Here is a 27,332-nt window from a genome sequence, read left to right as displayed (position 1 = left end):
TGTGGGATTGTCTTTTTGTAAGGTAAGTTAAAAAAAAAAAACACGGTGGCAACATGTAAATTTTTTGACAGAAGTATCTACTTTTGTTGTTTTTGTAGAATTGACTTCACCTTATATGTAAGTGCACCCTGGTTTCGGTCAAACATTTCTTGTAGGGTTGTTTCTTTTCGACTCTTTGTGTTTTCAATAAACAGATTGACGGACGGACATAGTCAAGGTATATTAATTATAAGGTAGTGTTATCAGAACAGCTGATCCAAGGCGAATTCATATAAGGTGGTGTTATTCAATCAGCTGATAATTTTTTTCTTAATTCGCCTGGTTTACGTAGCTGTCAAAGTTTGTTATTGTTTACATTTTTATAGTTAAAAATGTCCGTTGTTTTCATTTTGTTAATGTCAAACTGGTTTCATTTTGTATATGTGAATTTTGTGATTAAAATGAAATTGTGTGATTAGGGATTTTTGTGTTTTTAATCTTTAAAAGTTTAAACATCAAAATAAATTATAAACAGATTCAAATTTATAAACATTTTTTGTTTAATATAAATTCGCTTTGATATATTTGTTAGCTGTTTTGGTTTATTACTAAAGATCAAATAAGTTTTTTATTTTTCATATTTTAAAAAGAGAATAAAAGCAATTGTTTGCAAAAAATAACCTAAACGTAAAACGAGTTCACATGCAAAATAAAAATAATCAAAGTGGCAACACTGTTAGTAACCAAATAACCAATAATTTTACTTCACTATACTCTAAATTATTTCATATTTTTTCATTAAAATAAAACTATTGAAGTTTAAACTTTTAATTCGAGATGATTTCAAGAATTCAATTGCTTTATAAACCTATTTTAAGGAATATCTCTGTAAGAGGTGGCAAACAAATTGATTTGCAGTTTAGAAATAGCCATGTGTAAGTAATATATGTCATTATATAAGATGTTGGTATTTTGACTGAAAACTTTGCCAAAATAATTGGAAGTATTTTTTGAGTTAATAACTTGTTATACCCTACACCACTATAGTGGGGAGGGTATTAAGCGTTTGGCTGATATATGTAACACCCAAAAATATTGGTCCTACACCCACCTCAAAATATACCAAACGGTCTGTCTGTCTGTGTGTCCATGTAAACCTTGAGAGTTAAAATCATTTCTGCAGGGTACCTTCTATGTTGGGTAGGGTTAATTATGGACCAATTCTCTTAAAATTTGGTACAAAGATTTTGGTACCTATTAAACTGGTACGTATCGAAAAATATATTAACAAAATATTCCGGTATGTGATGGACTTTTTAAGTTATTACATCTTTTGTAGAGAATACAATTTCCAATATTTTAATAAAGATTATTTTCGCGGATCAATAGTTGCTTTCGAATTATTTTCTTTTTATTTTCCTTAGAAGTGCTACTTGTAGTCTGAAAATCTAAAACATTTTGTAGTTTGAAACATGATAAAAATATGAAGGTAGTGTCATTTCTCTCTCTCAAAAAATTTTTTGAAGTTTACTGGTATTTTTGATATTTGTATTTTGTAAACAAATAGAAAAATCCTTGCCATAGTATATGAAAAATGGGAAACTAGTTGTAAAGAAATTTGTGTAGTGTATGTGGAATTTATGTTAATGATTTTTAAAATATTTTAAGTCCAGAGATAACCGTTGTTGAGCTGGTCCGATTTAGTTAGTTAATCAGTTTGAAAGGAGGATGTATGTTTCATCAAACCTGAAGAAATACACCTAGGTTTACACCGGGCCTGTTGTGCTCTCTTTTATTAGTGTCTCTGGTGGAAGTCGAACACACGACTTCCGGCCTAACAGACTAGAATACTAACAACTAACCCACCGGAGGCACACAGATTTAAAAAAAGGATTATAAAAAAATATGTACATAAGTAGATGGATAAAATTTAAGATAAATATATATCTTTTTAGTATTTTAGTTTAAAAGTATTTCATACACAAAATGGACCGTATACCACACGGTTTACATAAAAAATTAATTTGTAAAGTTAAGGCGAGCAACAAGAAATTCCACTTAGCATTCTTGTCCAAACCCTAATAACGGTGTCAATATTAGAAAAAGGAGTTTGAAGCAAAGTAGCCAAAGATTTCATGACAGCGTTATTTTGCACCTGAAGTAAACCGCGTATTCTTGGACCCAATGGACAGCTAATTCTGGTTCATTCTGCCTACATATATACCTTGATGTAAGAAGATAAAAAATCCAATTTGTTATTACATATGTATGTATACCGTTTTTAGTTGGTTCCTCCTGTTAATCTATTCCGCAACTTAAAGAACATGGGAAGCAACAGACAATGCTTTCGGAGGCGCCTAGTGTCCATCAATTTGATAATGGGCTTAACAGCTTATATTTCTTGATGTATTTTTTTTTTTTGTTTTTGGCAGATTTAGTAAAATTTTTAATGTATTTTTATTGAATTTAAAATTTTGTTTGATTCTCAGTTTAATTTTTATTTTAATTTTTGTTTGAAAAATAAACAAAAATAAATGGGATTTTCAAAATAAATGTGGTAGCTCGATTTATAAAAATACCAGCAAACGTCAGAAGGTTACTATGGCGACAAAAAGAGAGAATGACACTACCTTGATATTTTTATCATGGTTTGAAATGTATTGAGCTTTTAAAAAAAATTTGAATTCTGTTTTTTTTTACAAAATACACAATTAACCATGATAAAAATATCAAGGTAGTGTCATTCTCTCTTTTTGTCGCCATAGTAACCTTCTGACGTTTGCTGGTATTTTTATAAATCGAGCTACCACATTTATTTTGAAAATCCCATTTATTTTTGTTTATTTTTCAAACAAAAATTAAAATAAAAATTAAACTGAAAATCAAACAAAATTTTAAATTCAATAAAAATACATTAAAAATTTTACTAAATCTGCCAAAAACAAAAAAAAAAAATACATCAAGAAATATAAGCTGTTAAGCCCATTATCAAATTGATGGACACTAGGCGCCTCCGAAAGCATTGTCTGTTGCTTCCCATGTTCTTTAAGTTGCGGAATAGATTAACAGGAGGAACCAACTAAAAACGGTATACATACATATGTAATAACAAATTGGAGTTTTTATCTTCTTACATCAAGGTATATATGTAGGCAGAATGAACCAGAATTAGCTGTCCATTGGGTCCAAGAATACGCGGTTTACTTCAGGTGCAAAATAACGCTGTCATGAAATCTTTGGCTACTTTGCTTCAAACTCCTTTTTCTAATATTGACACCGTTATTAGGGTTTGGACAAGAATGCTAAGTGGAATTTCTTGTTGCTCGCCTTAACTTTACAAATTAATTTTTTATGTAAACCGTGTGGTATACGGTCCATTTTGTGTATGAAATACTTTTAAACTAAAATACTAAAAAGATATATATTTATCTTAAATTTTATCCATCTACTTATGTACATATTTTTTTATAATCCTTTTTTTAAATCTGTGTGCCTCCGGTGGGTTAGTTGTTAGTATTCTAGTCTGTTAGGCCGGAAGTCGTGTGTTCGACTTCCACCAGAGACACTAATAAAAGAGAGCACAACAGGCCCGGTGTAAACCTAGGTGTATTTCTTCAGGTTTGATGAAACATACATCCTCCTTTCAAACTGATTAACTAACTAAATCGGACCAGCTCAACAACGGTTATCTCTGGACTTAAAATATTTTAAAAATCATTAACATAAATTCCACATACACTACACAAATTTCTTTACAACTAGTTTCCCATTTTTCATATACTATGGCAAGGATTTTTCTATTTGTTTACAAAATACAAATATCAAAAATTCCAGTAAACTTCAAAACATTTTTTGAGAGAGAGAAATGACACTACCTTCATATTTTTATCATGCAATTAACTAAACATTTTTTTTGATTTTAATTTGTAAATTAATTTTTTTTAATTAATTTTCCACCATAATTTTATTCATAATTTGAAATTGAAAATAAACCAAAAAAATAGGGTCAATTATGCACCGATCCTCATAAAATTTGATAAGGAGATTTTGGATCATATGAAACTTATTTATTTATTATTATGTTAAATTTAATCGCTATACTCGAACTTTAAAACATGTATGCCCGTTAAAGCTATTTTTCGGGAGCCCACTTGTATGGGGGCTATCCGAAAACGAGGATCGATATTGCCCATTTTCAATACCAAACAAACCTTAGAAATGGAGATAATTTATGCAAAATTCCAACTATCTAGCTTCTCCCGTGTGGACCCTATCGTGATTGCAACAGACAGACGGACGGACGCACATGGCTAGATCGTCTTAGAATTTAATAAGGACCAAGAATATATATGTATACTTTTGTGGGTCTATGACCAATATTTCTTTTTTGGTAGTGGGAACCAAGAGGGAAACTGAATAATCAGTTTTTTGTATGGGATCAGTGCTTTCACGCTTATTTAGTTTTGTTCAAGTCCAATAAGTAATGTCCAGTATTTTACTAAAGTTAATTTTCTCATTTATCAAGAAATATATTTTCTAATATTAGAGTAATAATATAATTTTTTTGCGGCTAAACTAATAAAGCTATAGGAACAAACATTAAGTATGAGGTAAAGAATACATAAGGTTTCAACATATATTTTTTTAAGAAAAATATATTAGAAATTCCAAATGATATAAAAAAATGAAATTTTCAAAGGACATTATTTAAAATATTTCGTCCTAAAAAAAAAAAAAAATAGATTTGAGTTCCGGAGATTGTCCTCATCATTTCATACCCATATTGACGAAAATTATTCAGTTAATTTATTTTAATAAATTTTATTATCCTTACAACTTTAAAGTTCTTTAAAAAGGAGAAAAGATCACAAAATAAAAAACTGAAAACTCAGTTTCACTTTAAATGACCTCTAGTATTATGTGTATATGGTCTCGTTCAGGTCCAATATTTGCTGTCGCAGGTTGCTATCTTCAAAAATGCCAAAGTTTTAATATTGTTTTTTGTTGTCATTCGTGGATTACTTTTTTATGGAACTGCCCATATACATTTATTTATTTGGTACTAGTAGTATTTTTAATAAATTCTAAAATTTAAATTTTATTTTCAGCGTTTCTTATCGAGTTGCACCGCCTCCCCACTCAAAAGCCACTCAAATTGGTGCTGAACTTGTAGGAGCTGCTATGTGGTGGTGGGTTCTTTGGCACTTGTGGCATGAATACGAACATATTACTGTAAGTTTCCTAAAAATTAATTAATTAAAATTTTATTAACAAAATCCATAGGTCACATATAGATAGATTATTTGGCTTGTTACCTGTTAAAAGTGGTGTACCCCAAGGCTCTGTTCTTGGGCCTTTATTGTTTAACATGTACTTCAATGATATCTTTACGAACATTGATCTTGTCTCTTGTATTTCATTTGCATATGCAGATGATTTAATGTTTTTGTTTACTGGTGAGCAACAGTTTGCTGACGTTTTTCAAAATGTAATAAATTGTCCTATATCGGATATTTCAAATTGGATGATGAATAATGGGGTTTTAATTAACACTCTTAAAACAAAAGCTATATATTTCGGTGTATCTACAAATAACATTGACATTAATATAGGTGATATACAAATTGAATTTGTTGACCACTTGCATTGTTTAGGTTTAGTTATAGATAATAAACTAAATTTTATTAGACATTTAAATTTAATGTCATCTAAAGGAAATTATCTATTACGCAATTTATACAGTATTAATATATGTTTACCTCTTCACATAAGGATATTAATTATTAATTCCTTGATAATGCCTGAATTTTTGTATGGTATGGAGGTTTATACATAGTGGTATTCCAAAGTTAACTTCGATTTTAGAAAGATCATATCACGTGAGAGTTGCACGACTTTTTAATACAAGAACACTGAAAACTTTTGAATTTTCTTATCATACTTTTAAACGAAAAATTTTAAAATACATTTGTGAAAATGATATTGTTTAGCCTTTTCTTTTGACCTGTTTATAAAATTTAAATTTTTGCCAGTACATAATAATAAATAATTTTTTATATTACAAAGCAATAATTTATTCAAATTTTTTAATAATTTTTCATACCTAACTTTATTCTATCTATGTTGTATCTCGTTATTGTTAAATTTGTTCTAAAAAATAAGTATGGTACATTACACAGTGAGACAAAATAAGCGAAAATTGGAATACCTGGGAAGTGATACAATTTTCAAGGTAGAACAAGAGTATGTTTCTTAAATTTGCCAAACACCTCCAAAGTTTTTCGTACTTTTAAGCACTTATAAGCTAGTAGCTTTGTTGAATCTCAACCGATTTTAAGTTTCTCCACGGATTTAGAAAGCAGAAGCTGAGGCCTTTATAATGACATACAGTGGTGAATAGAAACGACCTTATTTTCTCAAAAATTATCCGTTAGAATTTTATGTTTTTTATCTTAAATAAAAGTTATTTAACACTACTTTCTTATGATATAGAGAGTTTAGAAGTTTTTTTGCTCCATCGTATTTTATTGGTATTTGAAATATTTAGCATTGGAAAAAATAATAGAAACGATACGTAGCATAGAGCATATAGAGCGGAAACTCTGATGTCAAGGACCTAAGTCTGTTGTCAAAAACCTAAGTCGATTGAATGTATTAGTAGAAAAACTTATGGTAGTATTAGTATATTCCCCATATTTGAAATAACCCAACAAACACAAAATGGAAAATATTATTAATTTTATTTAATATTAAACATTTACGGTTCTTTAAAAAGAGGAATTGATTTAACGTTTACATTCGATTTAGAGTTTTAAAATTTAAAAATAGTTTGATTTACAACCTTTCTCGACTTTACATGAACCCTCAGTGTTTGCTGGGTAACGACATTTCAATTTATTATTCTGACATTTTCACCACAATAATTTTTTATTTATTTTTAAAATTTTACATAACTTCGGCAAAATACACAGATTTAGGTGACCCAAATTCAAGAGAAAACACTCGACATTCTTACGAGTATATGGTGTAGGCGACTCTTCCCTATCTTGGTGTTATTGCAATATGGTTTGCCGGGATTATAAACTGGTGATGCTAAATGTATCATCGGACATTCCTTGAAATTATTTGAACAGGGGCCGAACCAGGCTGCCTTATAATTTGATACCCCGGGGCTGAGTTTCCATCTTTGTCTTGTCCCGGTTATTGGAGTTTTCCATTCGGTATTTTCCGCAGCCACCACGGCTGCGGCTTAAACCCATACTCGCGGGAAGAGAATATTGGTTAAAAGGCTGGTTCACGATAAAGTCTATAATTCGGGATAAGTTCGGTGCTGTAGCTGAGATAACAGATACCACGCAGAGTGTTGGAAATGAGTTGGTGTCAAATGTATATCATACGGGATGGATGTAGGGTTATACGGTCCTTACTCACTCAGATGTTGGTCTCAATGAGTGTGTCGGTGTACAGAGTTGAATGGTGATGTATATAAAGTATCTTATAAATGTGATACCAATGAATTTGCCTTCCATGTCAGGGTATATTTAGGGTTTACTCTATCCATACCAGACCACAGGGTATCCACTGATTACGTTTCTAGGTGCTATTGCATCTCGGTAGTTAAGCAATGGTCAGAGATTATGTAGCTCGAGTACATGAGCAAAGTTTAAGGAGCACAAAGTGGTGGTGGTGAGTCGTCTAACAAGCTTACCCAGTGGTCGTATAAGGCCAACACGACAGGTGTTCACGTAAAGCATATTCACTTATGAATCTGTTATCTTTTCGGGAACAGCACCGAACTTATCCAGAAATATATATTTAACCCGTAATTTTGTGTTTAAACCACAGCCATCCCGAAGCGACCACTACAATAACCGGGACAAGACAAAAATGGAATTTCAGACGAGTACTGGAACATACATACATAAATATTATAATTTAGATTTTTTTATATAAAACTAAAAATATTTATTTTATTTACATTCAATTTGACAAATAACTGTGGGGAAACAGGTGGTATCCCAGCAAAAAATAATTGATGTCATACTTTACAAACGACATTTTAATCACATCTAAAAATGCGATTGCATACTTTTCGCTTTTATAAACCAAACATATACTTACAAATTAAAACACAGTTAAAAATGAGAAAAGAGATGTAGAAAAGTCACTACAAACAACATATTCGAAGTACTTCAAATTTTGATGAAAAACCAATGAAATTTACATAAGCGTTTCATTGAAAGAATGTGGTTTATTTTTGACATACAAATATCGGATTTTTACAGCTTCTAAAGATAAGATTAGATGTAGTTCAAAGTTGTCAAAAATGAACAACATCTCTCCAACGCTAATGTAAAATTCATAGGGGTTTCACCTGAAATTGAAGCACTTCGGGTTACTAGTTGTGATGAAAATTCTACATCTTCTTCCACACTTTTTTTTGCTGGGTTGTGATGAAAATTCTACATTTTTTTCCACACTTTTTTTGCTGGGATGTTGAATACACAGTACCCATATATGTGAACAGCCTACTTTATGTTTTCAAAAAAATTTTGACAGGTTTCCTCTCTATGTTTCTCTATGATACGTAGTATTACACTGGAGACATAAGCCAAGATTTGTTAAACGGCATTTTTGTACTTATTTTAAAAATTTTAATTGTAAATGATATTCCCAATATCAATTTTTCCTAGGTTCTTTATGTTAACGTGTGTTTTTTTCAATGCCTGGTTGACCATATGAGCTCTGACGGCCTAATTGGAGGCACGACTTTCAAATTTTCTTAAATAAAAAGTTAAAACAGTGAAAGAATTTACTTAACATCGTTAAATTACTTAAAAAATTAGTTCTTGAATAGACTTCGAGCCGAAGAAGTTTTGAATCCGCTTACATATAAAAATAATCCACCGATTTTTGGCCCACATTTTGAGCAATATTTCACATTTTGGCAACTCAACCCGTTCTTGGTGGTTAAAAAGGGGCTTAAATATCAAAGTATCTTGATGGACAAGTTGAATTTAAAACTAAAATTTGAAGAAATGTAAAAATTTTGAAAATTAATTTTAAATTTAGGTATAGTACTGTTTGGGAATTAATACTTAATTAATATAGACCCAATACGATCTATTGCAAAAAATAAAACAAAATGTTTTTAAATGAGGAAAATCAAATGTGTTTTTTTATTTCATTACCTTTTCTAAGATCTAATACGTTTATTTTATGGAAAAAATTTTGAAGAATATTCTTTCTGATGTTTTAATATAATAGGGTGCATTTTATCTAAACTAACGTTACAATAAACTACCTACAATTCAAACTGAATTATAATTTGTTTAGATTTTGTGAACTTTTTGTGTTAAATTTAACTTATATTAGCATTATTTCACAAGTCCATCAATATACTTTGATATTTAAGTCCCTGTTTAACCACCAAGAACAGGTCGAATTGCAAAATAGCGAAATATTGTTCGAAATTTGGCCCGAAAATCGGTGGATTGTCGTTATCTATAAGTGGATTCAAAACTTTTTCTTCTCGAAAGCTTGTCAAAAACTAATTTTTTAGATAATTATCTATTAGAAGTCATTTCTTTCACTATCTGAAGTTTTTATTTAAGAAAACTTGAAAGTCGGGCCTCTGGTTCAGCTGTCAGGATCCATATGGTCAATCAAGCTTCGAAAAAACAAATGTTTACATAAATATTAAAATAAAAAGTAAACTTTTATATTAAGATTTTCATTTATAATTAAAATTTTTAAAAATACTACAGTGTAATACTGTGAATCGTTTCTATTATTTTTTCCAATGCCAAATTTTTTAAATACCTATAAATTAAAAACTCCATATATCGTAGTAAAGTAGATTTAAATAGCATTTATTTAAGATTTAAATCATCAAATTCTAACGGATAGTTTTTGAGAAAATTTAGTTTTCACCACAAAATAAAGTCGTTTCTATTTCCAACACTGTATATGATGTTTATGTAAACAGGAGAGATATGTGCGAATTTAATCAGCAATCATATTTTTTAGTTTTGCACCGTTCTCCAAGTTTGGAGATGTTTTTTAGAAGTATTTTATATAGGAACCGTAATATTTACAAATGTAATTGTTTCGGCGTCAATCCGATTTGGTTCAGTGTAAATGCACAAAAAGAATAAAACACAAAGATTTATTAGTTTTATAAAAGGAGAAGATTTGTCTTCCTTTATATATTACCTTAAGCATGTATGCACAACAAGAAGTGCTCTTTAAGGCTTCTATTTGACGAATGTTAAACAACTACTTATTTCTAAGTATGGAGGCTAACAAAGTTTAAATACAGTTAGCGGTTTACTCGTTGAATTAGTAATAGTTTTCCATCAAAGATGTAAACTAAAGTAGTAAATCATTAGGATTTACACTTAGAGGAAAAATACCGCAAATAACCGATTTGTACTTAAACATTGCCGGTCCCCTTGCAACACTTAAGGTGTTGTAACTAAATAAATGACGAGTCATGAAGGACTCTCGTGGACTGTTTTTTCCAAATTAAAATGAGCCATGATCAGACTCCAGTTTTTTCTACTTGGGTCATTATGGACCCGTTTGAGCCATGATGAGACTCTGGTTGAGCCATGATGAGACTCTGGTTGAGCCATTAAGAGACTCTGGTTGAGCCATGATGAGACTCCGGTTGAATCACTAAGGACTCTTGCTGAATTAAAAATAATTTAGGAAAAGGTTAGTAAAGTAAATTGATATATATGTAGTGATCATTTAGGAATTCAAAACAATAAGTCTGCCATACAAAGCGATCAATAGTAAAATTACTTAAAAATTCTTCTTTCCATCTTTTACGTTTCTATTAATACAGCGTTTGGGATAGACGTAAATCTCGAATTATCTATATTTAAATATTACCTCGTAAAAGGTTACAATAAGTGTTTGCACGTAGTGCCCTGTCGTAGACAAAATGAAAAAATAATGATTTACAAACATTTTAATTAGTAGCGGTTCTATTATAGATTGATAAACTAACTAGTTCCTACATCATTTGGGTTCATTACGATTCCATGTTGGAATGTAGCTATTTTTAGTTGGCCTATATCTTTCCTTCGTAGGAGATGAAATAATACTATTTACAGGACCGGTTAATATCCAACCAAATACTGTTTTTTGAGCCAATAATGATCCTAGTACTTTTTTCCTAATTCCGGGTAAAATAAGCTGGGGGTATACATCAGCTCCTAATAATAATTCCACGGGTCTGCTCCCGAAGGGATTCGAATCTGCCAAATGAAGATTTGGCAATTTGTCGGCATTAACCGAAACCGAAGGCAGGTTTCCCGAAATGTTTGGCAAAACAGATGCCGAAGTGTTTAATAAAAATGATGAATCAGTACTAGAACCTATCACCAAATTACAAGTCTTCATCGAAATGGCCGAAAATTCCTCATTTACGCCTGAAAACTTCGCTGTTTCGGAAATGGTTGGAAGCTTTAAACATTTTCTCAACTTTTCAGAAATGATAGTGCATTCTGAAGCAGGGTCAATTAATGCTCTAACTTGATACCTACAGCCATTGTGTATCAAGTCGACTGTTGCTGTACCCAAAAGAACAGAATGATTCCTACGAGTATGGAATACTTGTCGTTCAGTCATGGTGCCTGTCGTAGTAGGTCTTCCAGCTGTTGTACCTGACAAAGTGGGCAGATGGTCATTAGGAGTTGGATTAGTGGGTCGTAGAACCACACTAGAATTGTCATCTAATGAAGTAGGAGGTACATTGCTAGTCAGTGTACCCAAAGGAGTAGAATAATTTTGACTAGTATGAAATACTTGTCGTTCAACTATAGTGCCTGACGTAGTCGGTCTTTCTACCAATGCAGTTGACGTGTTAGTAGGTCGTTGGTCATTAGGAGTGTGATTGTATGGTCGTAAAACCAAAGAAGAGTTGTCATCTAATGACTCAGGAAGTGCATTTCTAGAGTTTTGCGAAGCTGAAGAATCCCGATGTAGTGAAGTATGGTGCCGCTTATTACAAATAGAACAACGATGTTCACTTAAACAATCATTAACTTCATGTGAGTTAGCTAGACAATTTATGCAGCAATGAAATTTTTTAACCGTTCTAAATCTCTCAGGAATAGACATTCTATCAAACTGACGGCAAAAACGAAGTAAATGACCCGGTTTTTTACATAAAACACAAGCATTCGTAGGACTTGTATTCAAAACATGTGTCTTTTCCTTGCGTTCAATGCCTTCCTTATCAGTATTGGAACTCTTAATATCGCGTATGCAATCTAACGTTTGGATTCTTTCGGTCAAAAACATGTCCAAATCTTTCCATAAAGATAAGGCAGTTTTGTCCTTAACACTTTGTTCCCATAGTGTCACTGTCTGAGAGGGCAGTCTTTGTATGCAAATAAAAACGATAATTGGATCCCAATTTTGAGTGGGAATCTCATATATCGACATAGCAGTTAAAAATCCATTGATTCCGCGCTGTAACCTTTTCAAAGAGGAACTAGTCTCTTCTGTTATTGTCTCTAAACCAAACAAACACTTTAACTGATTATTAACTAGCATTCGAGGATGTATCTTTTAAACTTTTCCACGCTATATCAAACCCAGCATTAGTCAACGGACATTTAGATACAATTTCTCTCGCTTCGTTATCTGTTCTTTTCACTAAATAACATAATCGTTCGATATTACTCAGCCGACTGTTATTAATATATAAAGCAGTGAAAAGATCCCTAAATGTAGGCCATGAGAGATAATCGCCGTTGAAGATGTCCGTATCACATGGCGGAAGAGGTAGATTATGACTAACATTATCAAAATTTGAATCATTGTTTGGATGATGGGAAACTTTAGGCTTAATCTTTGCTTCCAATTCATCAATCTTAATTTTTATCGACTTTGAACATCGCGCATAAACATTAAGGGTACTCTGGAATTTACTTTCAGCCACTTGAATATCTTCTGGCTCAGCGTCTTCAGAAGATTCAAGATCGTCTAAACACTTATCGAAAGTAATTTTCACCTTTTCCCAACACATCTTCAATTCACTTTCCAAAACTTCGAAGTAGTACACGTGATGTTCTTCCTCGCGTATATTATTAAAGTTTGCCTCAAATTTTATAACGGCGTCTGAGGCACGAGTGAAACGTTCGAGGGCTGTCAAAGGCATTTTTCACAATTTTAAGATTGGATTTATTTTGGTAAAATACTATAAAAATAGGAAGCAGCTTTCAAAAATCACAAAAAATCGAATTTGTATTGTTACTTTCCAAACAAACTATTAAAAGTCAAATCGACCGACCGTAGGGTAACTAACAATAAATTAGTAAAAGGAGGAAGAAGAAGAATTTTATCTTTCACAACACAATTACTAATATTAAATTTGTGTGAACAAACCTTGCATTAAATGCAGTCACTAATTATTTTGATCACTATTTATTTCACTCAAAAATTAACACCAAAATAATTTTCTTTAAATAGTGAAAAGTTAATTTTTTATTAATTTGCCGAAAAACAAATGCAATTTTTAATTATCAATTATGGCTGTTGTCCAATGTAAACAAACGCAGCCTTGATTATAAAAGTACCGATCACTATCTGTCAACAGGTACTGTATAAAATATAATCGCGCAAGTATGTATTAAATAGGGATTAAAATTAATTCACAATAAATTATTATAAATTATTAATTCCCTTTTTTTGACAATAGACTTGTTGTTTTCTTTTGTTTATTCTTTATAAAACACACACACGTATATACATATGTATTTATGTATGTTTATGTACTTTTTCCTTTGACACAATCACTTTTATATCAATTTACTAACCTTTAAAAAAAGCAATCTTAAAAACTCTCCAAACAAAAGGGCACTTAAAATTCCTTGGCAAGGGGTATTCCTTTCATATGCTGGAGGATGAACTTCTTCGTGTTTTATCCGCTTGATTAAGATCAAGATGTGTAGATTATCCTCGATTCGAAGCAACAATTTAATTAATCCGGTTCGAAGCGACCAATGGTTCGGCGTCAATCCGATTTGGTTCAGTGTAAATGCACAAAAAGAATAAAACACAAAGATTTATTAGTTTTATAAAAGGAGAAGATTTGTCTTCCTTTATATATTACCTTAAGCATGTATGCACAACAAGAAGTGCTCTTTAAGGCTTCTATTTGACGAATGTTAAACAACTACTTATTTCTAAGTATGGAGGCTAACAAAGTTTAAATACAGTTAGCGGTTTACTCGTTGAATTAGTAATAGTTTTCCATCAAAGATGTAAACTAAAGTAGTAAATCATTAGGATTTACACTTAGAGGAAAAATACCGCAAATAACCGATTTGTACTTAAACAGTAATAGAAAACTATGTATCTTAAACGTAAAACGCAAATTTGTTTTTGCGTTAGCTATTGACGACGTTATTGATATTTTTCTTAATACAAAATTGTTCAGAAACTGACTTTCTGAAGGATGCTTTATATGGGGGATAGGGTTAAATATGGGCCGATCCTCAAACAATTTGGTGGAAGGATTTAGATTTATATGAAAGTTATTAATGCTGAATTTCATCGTGATATTAATGTAATTAAGATAATTATGGAGTTTCTGAAGTAGGATTTGCATGGGGACAAGGGTCAAATAAATTCCGATCAATACAAAAATCGGTATAAATGAGTTTGCTGTAATCTTTAGTGATACTGCTGATTCTCTAGACAATACGGACTTATTTGTATTACTGTATTACCAAAATGTCCAACATTTACCACCTCTAAGTCCGGCAGTTCTGGACCAATAGTGCTGAAAAATTGTTTTTGCCCTACTATCCAATAGTACTAACCTTGGTGCAAATTAAGACTGTCAAAATACAATTGTGGCATGAATACGAACTGTTTAAGCGAGTTTGGTAATTGCTCCTTTTAATGAATAATACTATTTTTAACAACGTTAGAATGTTATGCCAATTTTATACATCTTTGTTGGAAGATTCTAACGAGTAAACCGTTAACGGGACTTAAATATTGTTTGCCACCAAATTAAGTTTTTTTTTTTTTTTTTTTGTTTTACTCAGTCTTGATATTGATGTTGTCTACGACAAGCACTACGTGCACATTATCTTTTACATAAAAAACCTGCAAACCTTCTACGAGGACAAATTGGATTGATGCCAAACACGAACATATTACTGTAGGGTAGAAGGGGGACCATACGCGACTTTTATATTGAGGCGCCCTCAAATTAAAACCACAATAATTATTCAATTCAATTTATGTTATCGAAAAAAATATTATGTCTTATTGTTCACTATTATTGACGTTGATAGATGATGATGAATGATAGATAATCGATAAACGAAAACAAAATTTGATACTGCGATAAAATCGATTACTCGGTTTTCAAGTTATTCGCTATTGGTATATGGCAAATGATGCCCCTTCTACCCTAAGTTTCTAAAATATTAATTAATTAAAAATTTATGAATGAAATCCATAGGTCCAAATATGGCTTAGAATGTACTTATGTATATATCGCTCATTTACTACAAGACTGACAAAATACAATTCGGGGGTTTTGAACTGAGTGGTACCAAACATCCCAGCAAAAAAATTTTGAAGTTGTTCAAGAAGAATATTTAAATGATTTTTTTAGTACGTATTCTATTTAATGTGTCCCAGCAAAAAATATTTGATGTCATACTTTACAAACCAAATATTTCCTTACAAATGAAACCCCAGTTAAAAGTGAGGAAAGAGATGTGGAAAAGTCATTACAAATAACATATTTGAAGTACATCATGATTTGGTGAAAGAGTAGTGAAATTTACATAAGCGTGTCATTAAGAGAATGTGTTTTATTTTTGACATCCAAATATCGGATTTTTACTGCTTCTAAAAATAAGATCAGATGTAGTTCAAAGCTGCCAAAAATGAACAACATCCCTCGAATGACACGCTAATGTAAAATTCATAGGTTTTACACCCGAATTTGAAGCACTTCGGGTTACTAGTTGTGATGAAAATTCTACATCTTTTTCCACACTTTTTTTGCTGGGGTTTTAAATACATGCATAAATTCTAATAAATTTGTCATAAGTGAAGGCATGAAATATACCGGATTATTGCAGGTTATGCAATAGGAAAATGAGGAGGAAATAGAGTGGAGCTTATAATTTTCTACTGCCCTAGGATACAGAATCTAAGGCTGAAATGGCTAGGGAATAGGTTCCATGACTAAATGGAAGATATTGCGGGTATTGACCCTCGCAATCTACAGGGTTTTGTCAAGGGAATCTATCCTTTTACCTATCTTCTTCCTTTCTGTTTTTTTCTTGTAGTGTTTTTGTTTCTCTGCTTTTGAATCTTGGCTCTTTGAAGAGAATCACAATGGATCTTATGGTCTCCGAGTGCATAATTAACGTGACCAGACATCCCGTCAAAAGCGGGATTATCCCGCTTTTTAAGGGTGGATCCCGACTTAGATTTCAATCCTGCTTTTTAACAAAAAAATCCGTTTTTTGTTGCATAACTTATTTTTAAATAATAATCATGTTATTTTTAGTGACAAGTAAAAATTAACTTTTTGGACCCGTGACTTTTAACTTATAAAGTTGTGCTTTTTGCCGAGTGAGTTACAAGAAAAATATCAATCCAATTTTATGACCAGTGTGAAATTTATCCTCACTTAAAGTGACTGTGCATTTGAACCGTTAGAACACACTAATATTTAACGAAAAAGAGAACTAAGGAGTTCCTTTTTTATTTTTTCAACTGATATTTGACTATTAAGATTTTAGTCAGAATTCTCGAGGAACATACGAAATGTGCTGTATAAAAAGTTTTATTTATACTGATTTTTTTTATTAACACAAGCCAACAACAATTTTACAAAAGTAGAAAGGTAGGATTGCCACTCAAAATTCGAATTTGAATTTTTTTTATAACATCAGGTTTTCGTGTCATGTTTGCCTTACCTTTATTAATCGAAATTCAATCCATAATAGTATAGCTTGGTCTCAGGGCTAAAAATTTTTTGCCCTGTGTAATTTTATATTTTTTCATAAAAATTTCATTGACATTTCTCAATATGTGAATGTTGTGCCGAATGTTATATAAGCTCAATCAATGAAATTATACCGGAATAACATTCAACATATATATTTCGGTTCTTTTTGATCACATTGATTCTAAATTTTGAACTCACATTTTATTCGAAACAACCATTTCCTATATTATTATTATTCAAAACTTTTTGCGGTTTATAATTTATCTAAATGTTACCACGAAATAATCTTTGAATAACACTTCCCAGCAAAAATAAAACGAATTACTTCCAAAAGAATAACATTTATCACCGTTATTACCGACTGTAGAAGTGATGTTTAATGACTTCCAAAGAAGCGAAAATAATTAAATTTTTTTAATGCTGAAGATATATTTTTTTTTTCTCACATTATTACGAGTGTTATTTTTGTCTTTTTGTATTAAATGAGTCTATTGCCCTTATTATTGTTAATATTACACCATCAAATGCCAATTAATAATCAGATTAGTTAATCTAATCATAAATTTAATCTGATGTTAATCCCCTTTGATGTTTTTGAGTACAAGATTAAACATTGCAGTGTTGCCATACAAAACAACAGAAAATGTCACTGTTTGTTATCAAAACAATGCATGTTTTACAAAAAAGAAGAAGGCAATTGTAAATTTAATATGAAAATTAATGAAAACTTAAATTTAAAACCAAAAATGTGTATTTTGGGTGTGCATAAATTATACTAATTATACTAATAGAACATTTTAATGTTTATATTTATAAAAATTGTATTAATTTTTTTGCATCAGCTGTTTACACGTTTGCATTTCATGCATAAGTTTAAACCACCTCCATTGGGCGCTTAAACTTGCAAACAAAATTAACTAATTGAGTTCTCAAAGACAACTTTCGAGGATTAATTTTAATTTAATCGCTAATCTTTCACCTAAATATTGGTCCTAAGAGTTGTAAAATATTTTGTGTTATTTTTATTTTATTCTGTCAGGATCAAAAAATATATAAAATTTATTTAATTTTTTTTTAATTAATATTGAAAACCTAAATAGATATTAAAGGATAAACATTTAAAAAAAAATATTTCCCAAATCTTCTTGTTCGCTTGATATCAAATTTGTTTGAAAATACTTCTAGTATTTTCAAATATTTTTTTGAAAAAATATACTTTTTAAATGCAGTTTTTCGCCATTAAATTTATAGTTTCATCCGGTTCGTGTCTAACGTATTTTTTTCTTTCTGTCGGACGGTGTTATATAATTAAAATTAGTTGTATTCTATACTACAATTTCAATTCCAAATAATTTCCAAAAAAGAGCATAAAAATGACTTCTTGAGAATGAAGTACTGAATTTGGAATCAAATAAAAACTACACACCTCCTATGACAATACAGTGTTAAAATCACCACTTCAGGTAATTTTCAGTACTTCCATGGAGTAAATTCTACTTCTTTTTGTCTTCTTTGGAAGTTCTTTTTTTTGTGGGTATTTTAAAAATACAATTTTTTTGTTTGCTCATGGAATGAAACATATGTATATTTTTAAAAAGGGCTATGTCCGGTGGTTCATTACCAATTTTTATTTTTTTACTATACGTCAAAATTTTCAAATAAAGAGGTTTTGATTCAGCCTTATCCTTCAGTAGTGCTTGTAAACTATTCGAAAATTGGTATTGATTTTGAGGTGAAATTTCTTAACCCATTTTTATACCCTTCACCTTCGTGAGAAGGGTATATATAAGTTTGTCATTCCGTTTGTAATTTCTAAAATATAATTTTCCGACCCCATAAAGTATATAAATTCTGAATCCTTATAGATAGCGGAGTCGATTAAGCTATGTCCGTCTATCTGTCTGTCTGTCAGTCTGTTGAAATCAGTTTTCTGAAGACCCCAGATATCTTCGGGTCAATAATTCTATCAGACATGATTTCGAGAAGTTTCCTATTTAAAATCAGCAAAATCCGTTCATAAACAATGGAGATATAAGCAAAAGTCCGAGACAACCTCTGAAAATTTAATTAAAAATAAACAACAACAACACTGCTTATTCATTGCCTTTGTATTTTGTTTTTTTTTTTTTTTTTGAGTATTTAGTTTCGTATGTTTGGATGGCTGTGTGTTTCATTGCCTTGTGTATATTGTTTTTGTTTCTTGGTACATTCAATTTCGTATGTTTGGATGGCTGTGTGTTTCATTGCCTTGTGTAATACACAAAATTTCGTTTCGTATGTTTGGATGTCGGTTGGTTTTACTGTCTTGTGTATTTTGTTTTTTGTGTTTATTTCGTTTAGCGTTGTTGTTGTTCATTATCTTTGGCTATTGCTATAATAATGATATAGTCGTGAAAATGAATTTTTAAATACATATAAGGGTATATAAGATTCGGCACAGCCGAATATAGCACTCTTACTTGTTTAATAGTTCTTTTTGTTTATAACAGATTTTTGGGAGATTTTTTGATACGTTAAAAAAATTACGACAAAATTATTGACATTTTATTCCTGAATTACAAACTTATGGATCTGAGTATATCATTCTCATTAATATTTTTTCCGACTTCTATTCATCAAGATTTGCGAATATTTCAACAGAATTTTCAACATTTTTGTGACACTAATAAAAAGTTTTATATATAAAAAACTAAAACTCTGAATATTAAATTTTTTCTCCATAAAAGATATGGAAAATCACCCAGATGCTTATATTAATATCGATATATGTATGACAAGTTTTTGATGGTTGGTATATAAGATTGATCGTAGTCGAATACAACACTTTTACTTGTTTTGATGTTAAGTTTTATTAAATCCCGATTTAATGAATAGCAATTTTTAATTCCCGCTTTTTAAAAATATTTTCTTCAAAATCTCGCTTTTTAATGACTCGGATCCCTCTTTTATTCAAAAACCATCTGGTCACGTTATGCATAAACCTTTTAAACCTAAACCGAAGGCATGAAAAATTGCACGCAATTCACTCATGTAACTCTACTAAAGGAATTGTAATATTTCACTATAATGTGGTATGTTGATTTTTTTGCTATCCAGAAACACTTAAAACAAACAGTTAAATAAAACAAGTGTGGATTTTGAAGTAATAAAGGAGAATGAGAACAACGTTTTTATTTAAACAATAGAGTTGCCATAAGAATTATATTACTTTAAAGTATTGCTAATTTAGCGAGAAAATAAATTTTTCAATTTCAACATCCTCACTAAAAATTTCATATTCATCATAGAAATTAACTGATTAAATTTTACATTAACAAGATGCTTGGTAAAAATATCTGCTACATTATTTTCAGAACATATGTATTTGAAATAAATTTTTTTCAATACTATATTGTCCCTAATAAAATGATACCTTACATCGATATGTTTGGTTCTGGGATGAAACGATTCATTTGTAGCAAGATGAATTGTACTTTGATTGTCACAAAACAGTACGGTTGGCTTGAGTTGGTATTGCGTTAGCTCTTCTTCTAATCCTCTTACCCATAGCACTTCCTGCACCGCCATACCCATTGACATATATTCTGCCTCGCAAGTCGAAAGGACTGTTGTCTGCTGTTTCCGGGAACCCCATACTATAGCACCACCTTTTTTCATTAACACGTAGCCACTGACTGATTTTCTTTCTTGAGGATCCGCTGCATAATCAGCATCACAAAAACACGTAGTTTCAAAAACGGATTTCTTTTCAAAAATTAATTTGAAGTTGATGGTACCTTTTAAATACCGTAAAACACGTTTTGCAGCTACCCAATGTTGATTGTTATATTTGTTGTTAAAACGACTAAGCAGGTTTACAGCGAAACTTATATCTGGCCTAGACACATCGGCTGCAAATAGTAAACTACCTATAAGTTCTTGATACGGAACCTTCTACCCTACTGCCAAAATAATTAAATTTTCCGTATTTTCATTGAGAACATAAACGCACTGATCGGATTTTAGATGTCTCATTCCTAAACTTTTCAATATACCACTTAGTTTTTCATTCCACATTCTGGACGCTTGTTTTAAACCGTACAATGGTTTATTTAACCTTAAAACATGACCATCTGTAATAGGTATACCGGGGGCTCAATGAATATTTCGTCTTCTAGATTTCCTTTTACTACTGATTTTCTTTCTTGTGGATCCGCTGCATAATCAGCATCACAAAAACACGTAGTTTCAAAAACGGATTTCTTTTCAAAAATTAATTTGAAGTTGATGGTACCTTTTAAATACCGTATATCTGGCCTAGACACTTCGGCTGCAAATAGTAAACTACCTATAAGTTCTTGATACGGAACTTGTTCACTGGACTTGATGAATTCATCGGTGTTATGAAATTTTTCATTTGGATCCGTTGGAGTAAGCACTGAATTGCAAGAAACCATATTAAAACGCTCTAACATCCTTTTTATATATTCTGTTTCGTCAAGAGTTATGCATTCGCCAAATTTATAATTAATTCTCATACCTAGAAACGATTTTGCTGGACCAAGGTCCTTCATTTTCAATTCATCCATTAGCTGTCTAATTAATGTATTCATATCATCCACATATAGGGTAGAAGGGGGATCATTAGCCATAGGGGCACATCTGCCAAAGCGAATTACTTGAAAGTAATCGATTTTATCGCATTATCAAATTTTGTTTGCATTTATCGATTATCTATCATCCCTGAAAGTTTGAAAGATTAACTTTACATATGATGGGAGGCAGACGTGATTAATTGTTTTTCAAAGGGCTGTGAAAATATTTCACTGTGTGAATTTTTTGTGCTAACTTTTTTAGTTTTTGTGATAGAAAAAATATATTGGTCAGTGATAGAACGTCAATAATAGTGAATAATAAGACATAATAATATTTTCGATAATATAATTTGAAGTCCGAAAAAAATTGAAACTAAACCACAGAACTGCCCGTGGGGCACATTCGCCAAATATATGTAATGCTTTTGATGTAGAACAAAATTTGGTTAAAATATAGAAAAAAATCAGTAATAATTTGTTTATTTTTTTTGTTAATTTATGTGAAATAAACAATAAATATCTAGTTTATTATACTTTGTTTAGTGAATTAAAATATAAAACAGCAATATAAGTTTTTATTTTTTAATTTTTTTGGCTTATTTTACTAATGACAAATCTGCCCCATCCCCTTGGCGTATTTACCCCATGGATGGGGCGGTATCGCCGTTTTTAGTCAGTGCGGAAAAGTTAAAAAAATATGTGCATGAGGATGACTTAGGAAAGATTGAAAGGGATAAAACTAAAGCCAACATATCTAAGTAGCTGAACCAAGACAAAAATTAAGAATATGTATTGTGGTTTTAATTTCCCCCTTCTACCCTACTGCCAAAATAATTAAATTTTCCGTATTTTCATTGAGAACATAAACGCACTGATCGGATTTTAGATGTCTCATTCCTAAACTTTTCAATATACCACTTAGTTTTTCATTCCACATTCTGGACGCTTGTTTTAAACCGTACAATGGTTTATTTAACCTTAAAACATGACCATCTGTAATAGGTATACCGGGGGCTCAATGAATATTTCGTCTTCTAGATTTCCTTTTACTCCATGAGTTGTTTTCTAATAATGATTTATATTCACATTTATATTTCATCCAATATTTCTTTTCAGTACCGTTTACAGCATCGGAATATTTAACTGGATCTTCGGCATTACCATACGTTAAATACGTTATATAGTCATCCATTGGCGTAGGTTTTCTTATTCTTGTTGATCGACGTGGAGTAACTGCTATGAAATCATCTTGTTGCAGGGGCTGTTGTGAATATGGATTTTCTACGGAAATATCATCCGCACATTCAATGGGATTAGAATGTTCTTTAAAATAAATCCTCACTAAATTCTCATCACGTTGTGTAGACTTAGGTTTTTCATCATTTTTGGGCATTGATTTTTGTTTCAGCATATAAACAAATACTTTTTTTGAAAAATCATCTAAAAACAACACATAGTATTCCGCACCACCTATAGATTGCTGCTCCATTTTACCACAGACATCCGTGTGCACTATTTGCAAAATATCGTCTGTCTAAGTTGTTGAAGGCTTATACGACGTACGAAATTGTTTTCCACGTAAACACGATTCACATATTTTTCCATTTTTTGTAACTTTACATTTATTTTTAACGAACTTAACCTCAAAGTCGTTGTGGCACAAGTTATGCATTTCTTATTTTTAAATATTCTAATTTATTTTTTACTTTTTGTTGAATCCGTACGTCACCAATACCAATAACGTTAACTTTGCAGTCGTAACCTACAGTTACAGATTCATCTACATCAAATTTCTGTAAACTTACAAATACATCTTCAGAGTTCACCATATGTGTTGTGACGCCAGAATCAAGCAGCCATATATTGTCGGCTCTGTTTAAATTTTCTGCAAACTTCGCTGCAAGCGTTTTTTCATTATTGTCGCCATTTTTGTACTTTTTTGGCACTTTACAAAATTTTGCAATGTGTCCTCCCTTTTTGCAATTAAAACAAATAATTTTCTTATTTCGGTCTGGACCTTTTTTGCTTTTTTGATTTGCATAAAACGCTGATTCCACAGATATGGCGAAGTTATTATACGAATCAAAATCCTGCAGCAATTTTGTCTTGATGGTGTCTGCGGTAATATTTATGTTGCTACTTTCTATAGCCATTATCATGGGCTTAGCAAAAGGCTTCCAACCTACTCATCATTTACTTTGAAACCAATTTGATTGAGTTTCTAGGCGGTGTCAATAATAGAATTAACATACTCACTTATGTCCTTAACAATCCACACCTACGTGTTAAACCAGAATCGTCGTACGTTGCTTGGAGTTTATTCCAAATATCTTTTAAGACATCTTGTATGTGTACATATAAATTTGGAGAAATATATAACACCAACCTCGACATAGCCCTCTCCTTTATGGCAGCATTCAGCTCAGTCCCCAAAACGACTTTCCAAAAACCTTGCAGCTTCATCGCGTGCTCCACAGTAAACTTCCATTAATGATAGTTTTCTCTACCAGTCAATTTTTCAATTTCGATAACCTTTTCCATTATGCGGCATTCTCTGGGCCCATAACCTGTTGAATTTTGTTTTGCTATCCAGAAACACTTAAAACCAGTGTGACCAGGTCTCAAAAAATGTTGCAGCTAAATCCCATCCAAAATAATGCTAGAAAAAATGCAATTGAACCTTGGTTCCGATATATTTAAACTAATTTTCTGAGAAAGGCTTTATACATTTGTATATGTATGGGGGCTAGGTAAAATAAAGGACGGACTTTAACCATTTTTAAAAGGTTTTGTCATTGGATCAAAAAGCATACGTGCTTATTGTTTTGAAAATTTCAACCTCTACTAGACGTCAGACTTACATGGCTTAATCGATTCAGAAAATGATTCTTAACCGATTAGTATACTCAAACGTAGTATAGTGGAGTAGGGTAAAAAATTAAGTTCCGTGGTATTAAGATAAACAGAAATGCTAAAAATTATTTCAAAATTTTTGTAAATTTAGCAATATGTAATGTCTCTAACTTTAAAATATTTCTGAATGCAAAAATTACATTAAAACTCTATTAATTACACTAGTTGCTCATGGTATAAAACCTATATGTGTTTTCGAAAGGAAAAGTATAATATTTCTAGTTTTACTTTTTTTATATAAACAATTTTATTTGTCTTCCTCAAAACTCTTTAAAAATGGTTTTCATGTCACAAAAATATTGAAAATTCCGTTGAAATAATTTTAAATCTCGGTGAATAGATGTCAGGTTTATAACTCATACTTCCAAGATTTTTTCGAAAAAATATATATGAGAATGTATGAAATGAATTGAGAGATATATTCAAATCCGTAAGTTTGTAATTCTGGAATAAATTGTCAATAATATTTTCGAAATTTATGTATTTTTTTTAATTAAAAAAAAAAACGTGACTACAAAATTACTAAAAATTTGGTAAAAATAAAAAGAACAGAAAGTAGGATGAGAAAGTCTTAATTATATAGTATTGATTTTTTTCAATACTTATTTTCAATAAATTAACAAGAACTCCTGAAGAATGATAAAAATTAAAACCTCTTTATTTCGTATAGGAAAAAATAAAATTTGTTAATTAACCGTCATACATAGCCTTTTCCAAAATTATATGTTTCATTCCATGAGCAAACAAAAAGTATTAGTTTGTAAAATAGCGTACTGAACGTATTTGTAAAAATATATGAAATCTCTTGAATTATTTCTATCACCTCGAATTTAAAAAAGCATTGGGTTCCAGAAAAATATTCTAGAATACAACATTTTAATGTATTCACTTTTATTGGCGTAATTTTAAGTTATTTATCTTCATGAATCTTTTTATTTTGAATTACAGTGTAAATTATTACATATCTCATATTTCTTCTTGCTTGTGTTTGGGTAGACATTTAATTCTGATTTTTTCCGGTTAAACCTATTTCCAATATAAATCTTTTTTGCAAAAATTTGTCTTTTTTTTTGTTTATATACTAAAATTGCAAAAAAAGCTAAAAATGCTAAAAATATTTTATAAAAACGCTAAATAAAATGCCAAATGCTAAATTAAAATTTTACAGCTAAATCAAAATAAAAAATGCTAAATCTAGCTGCAAAAATGCCAAAATGGTCACACTGCTTAAAACAAACAGTTAAATAAAACAAGTGTGGATTTTGAAGTAATAAAGGAGAATGAGAACAAAGTTTTTATTTAAACAATAGAGTTGCCATAAAAATAATATTACTTTAAAGTATTGCTAATTTAGCGAGAAAATAAATTTTTCAATATTTAATTTTTATCAATATCACGCTGAAAAATTAATTTAAATATAAATAATTTATTCGTAATACCTTTAATAATGAATTTTAAAATAAATATTGTGCACCAATGAAAATTCGTTTAATCGAATGATCATTGGTTGTAAGCTAATGTTAAAATCATGCATGTTTCACCTTAATTATCAGTTGAACCCATATTTATACTACTTTTTTGAACATCTTTTTTTGTGGGGAAAATAAGGTCGTTTCGATAATATTTTCCGCCAAAATACGAAAACCCAATATATTTTGTGTGTGAAAAATAAAATAAGTATATTTTAGTTTATTCATTAGATGTAGGAATGATTAATTTCTGTCCCTGCAGTGAATTTCATCATAAAAATGCATCCAACAATTCTGTGTATATCATCAGTTGGACATGTCAAAGAGACTGGAATCCTCTTCCGAAATAGCCTGCATTCTAAAAGCTTCACTTTGTGATATTGGCGGTGGGAAGCACAAAACATAATTATTCCATCCATGTAATATAAAGCCTATAAGGCCAAAATAGCAATATTACAAAGTACAAATATTTGCCATAGAATATTTATTCATATTATATAAAAAATATATAAACAAATTAAATTAATTACTATAAAATATTCATTCAAATGCACATAGTCTGGCTTATCATGTTTTTTTGGCCAAAACTATAAAAATATTATTTTTACATTGAAAATTTATTATGTATTAATTTGAGATAGGTTTATATAAATTTCCGCGTTTTTAACCCTTTTGTGACCAATTAAAATATTTTTGAAATTTTTTATTTTTTAAGCAAAAATTAGCTTTAAAAACTGCCCATTTGTAATTAAACGGGCAAGTTATATTATAATTAATTAATGGCAAATATTTCCCAACAAATTGGTCTAATTTAATAATTTTTTAATGAATAAAATGTATCTCATATATTTTGTACATCAGCCAAACTTTTTTATATTTAACGTTTCAGAAGTAAAATCTATATTATCATCATTAATTTAAATAAGTAATATGTTTAATGTATTCTTTCCTTAACTAAAAAATCTGTTGAAAAAGAATAATACCAACATTTTAGAAATATATATTTTTTTTAAATTTATGAAAAATATTTTACTTTTGTTTTATCGCGGTCTAAAGCCGCATGGCCACACGTCCACATTTGATCAAATCTTGTTTATGTGTTAGTAATTTATTCCAGCAATCATTGAGGAAGAAGAAGCATAAATTTCATTTTTATTTAGATTTTGCGACGGCAACATCATTTTTTTTACCGCATGGTGATAAAAAATTTGTGAAAAAATTTTATGCGTTATGTGTCTATACTGTTACACATACAATTTTTACCATTATTATAAATGTAATTTTTGTTATAAAAAACAATTATTTATTTTTTGAAATTATTTTTTAATTAATGAAAAATTGTTTTATTAAAAAACTATATTTTTCTTTGTATATATTTTAAGTAAAATTTGG

The 27,332-nt window shown here is 30.4% G+C and overlaps 1 protein-coding gene and 1 long non-coding RNA gene across 2 annotated transcripts; both read left to right on the top strand.

Moving 5' to 3' along the window:
• Positions 1 to 673: 673 nt before the first annotated feature.
• On the top strand, positions 674 to 5,235 carry LOC119601231. Its single transcript, XM_037952033.1, has 2 exons — positions 674 to 914; positions 5,088 to 5,235. Exons 1-2 carry the CDS (start codon positions 817 to 819, stop codon positions 5,233 to 5,235), a joined length of 246 nt encoding a protein of 81 aa, XP_037807961.1. The 5' UTR covers positions 674 to 816.
• A 17,160-nt stretch (positions 5,236 to 22,395) lies between these two features.
• On the top strand, positions 22,396 to 22,924 carry LOC119601238. Its single transcript, XR_005231201.1, has 2 exons — positions 22,396 to 22,754; positions 22,817 to 22,924. It is a non-coding gene; the product is annotated as an uncharacterized LOC119601238 (long non-coding RNA).
• The last annotated feature ends 4,408 nt before the right edge of the window (positions 22,925 to 27,332 follow it).

The sequence above is a fragment of the Lucilia sericata genome, unplaced genomic scaffold, assembly GCF_015586225.1.
Source record: "Lucilia sericata isolate MDLA Ls3-8-SP2 unplaced genomic scaffold, ASM1558622v1 Contig000152F_arrow, whole genome shotgun sequence".
Taxonomy (NCBI): domain Eukaryota; kingdom Metazoa; phylum Arthropoda; class Insecta; order Diptera; family Calliphoridae; genus Lucilia; species Lucilia sericata.
This window is presented reverse-complemented; position numbering and strand designations above follow the sequence as displayed.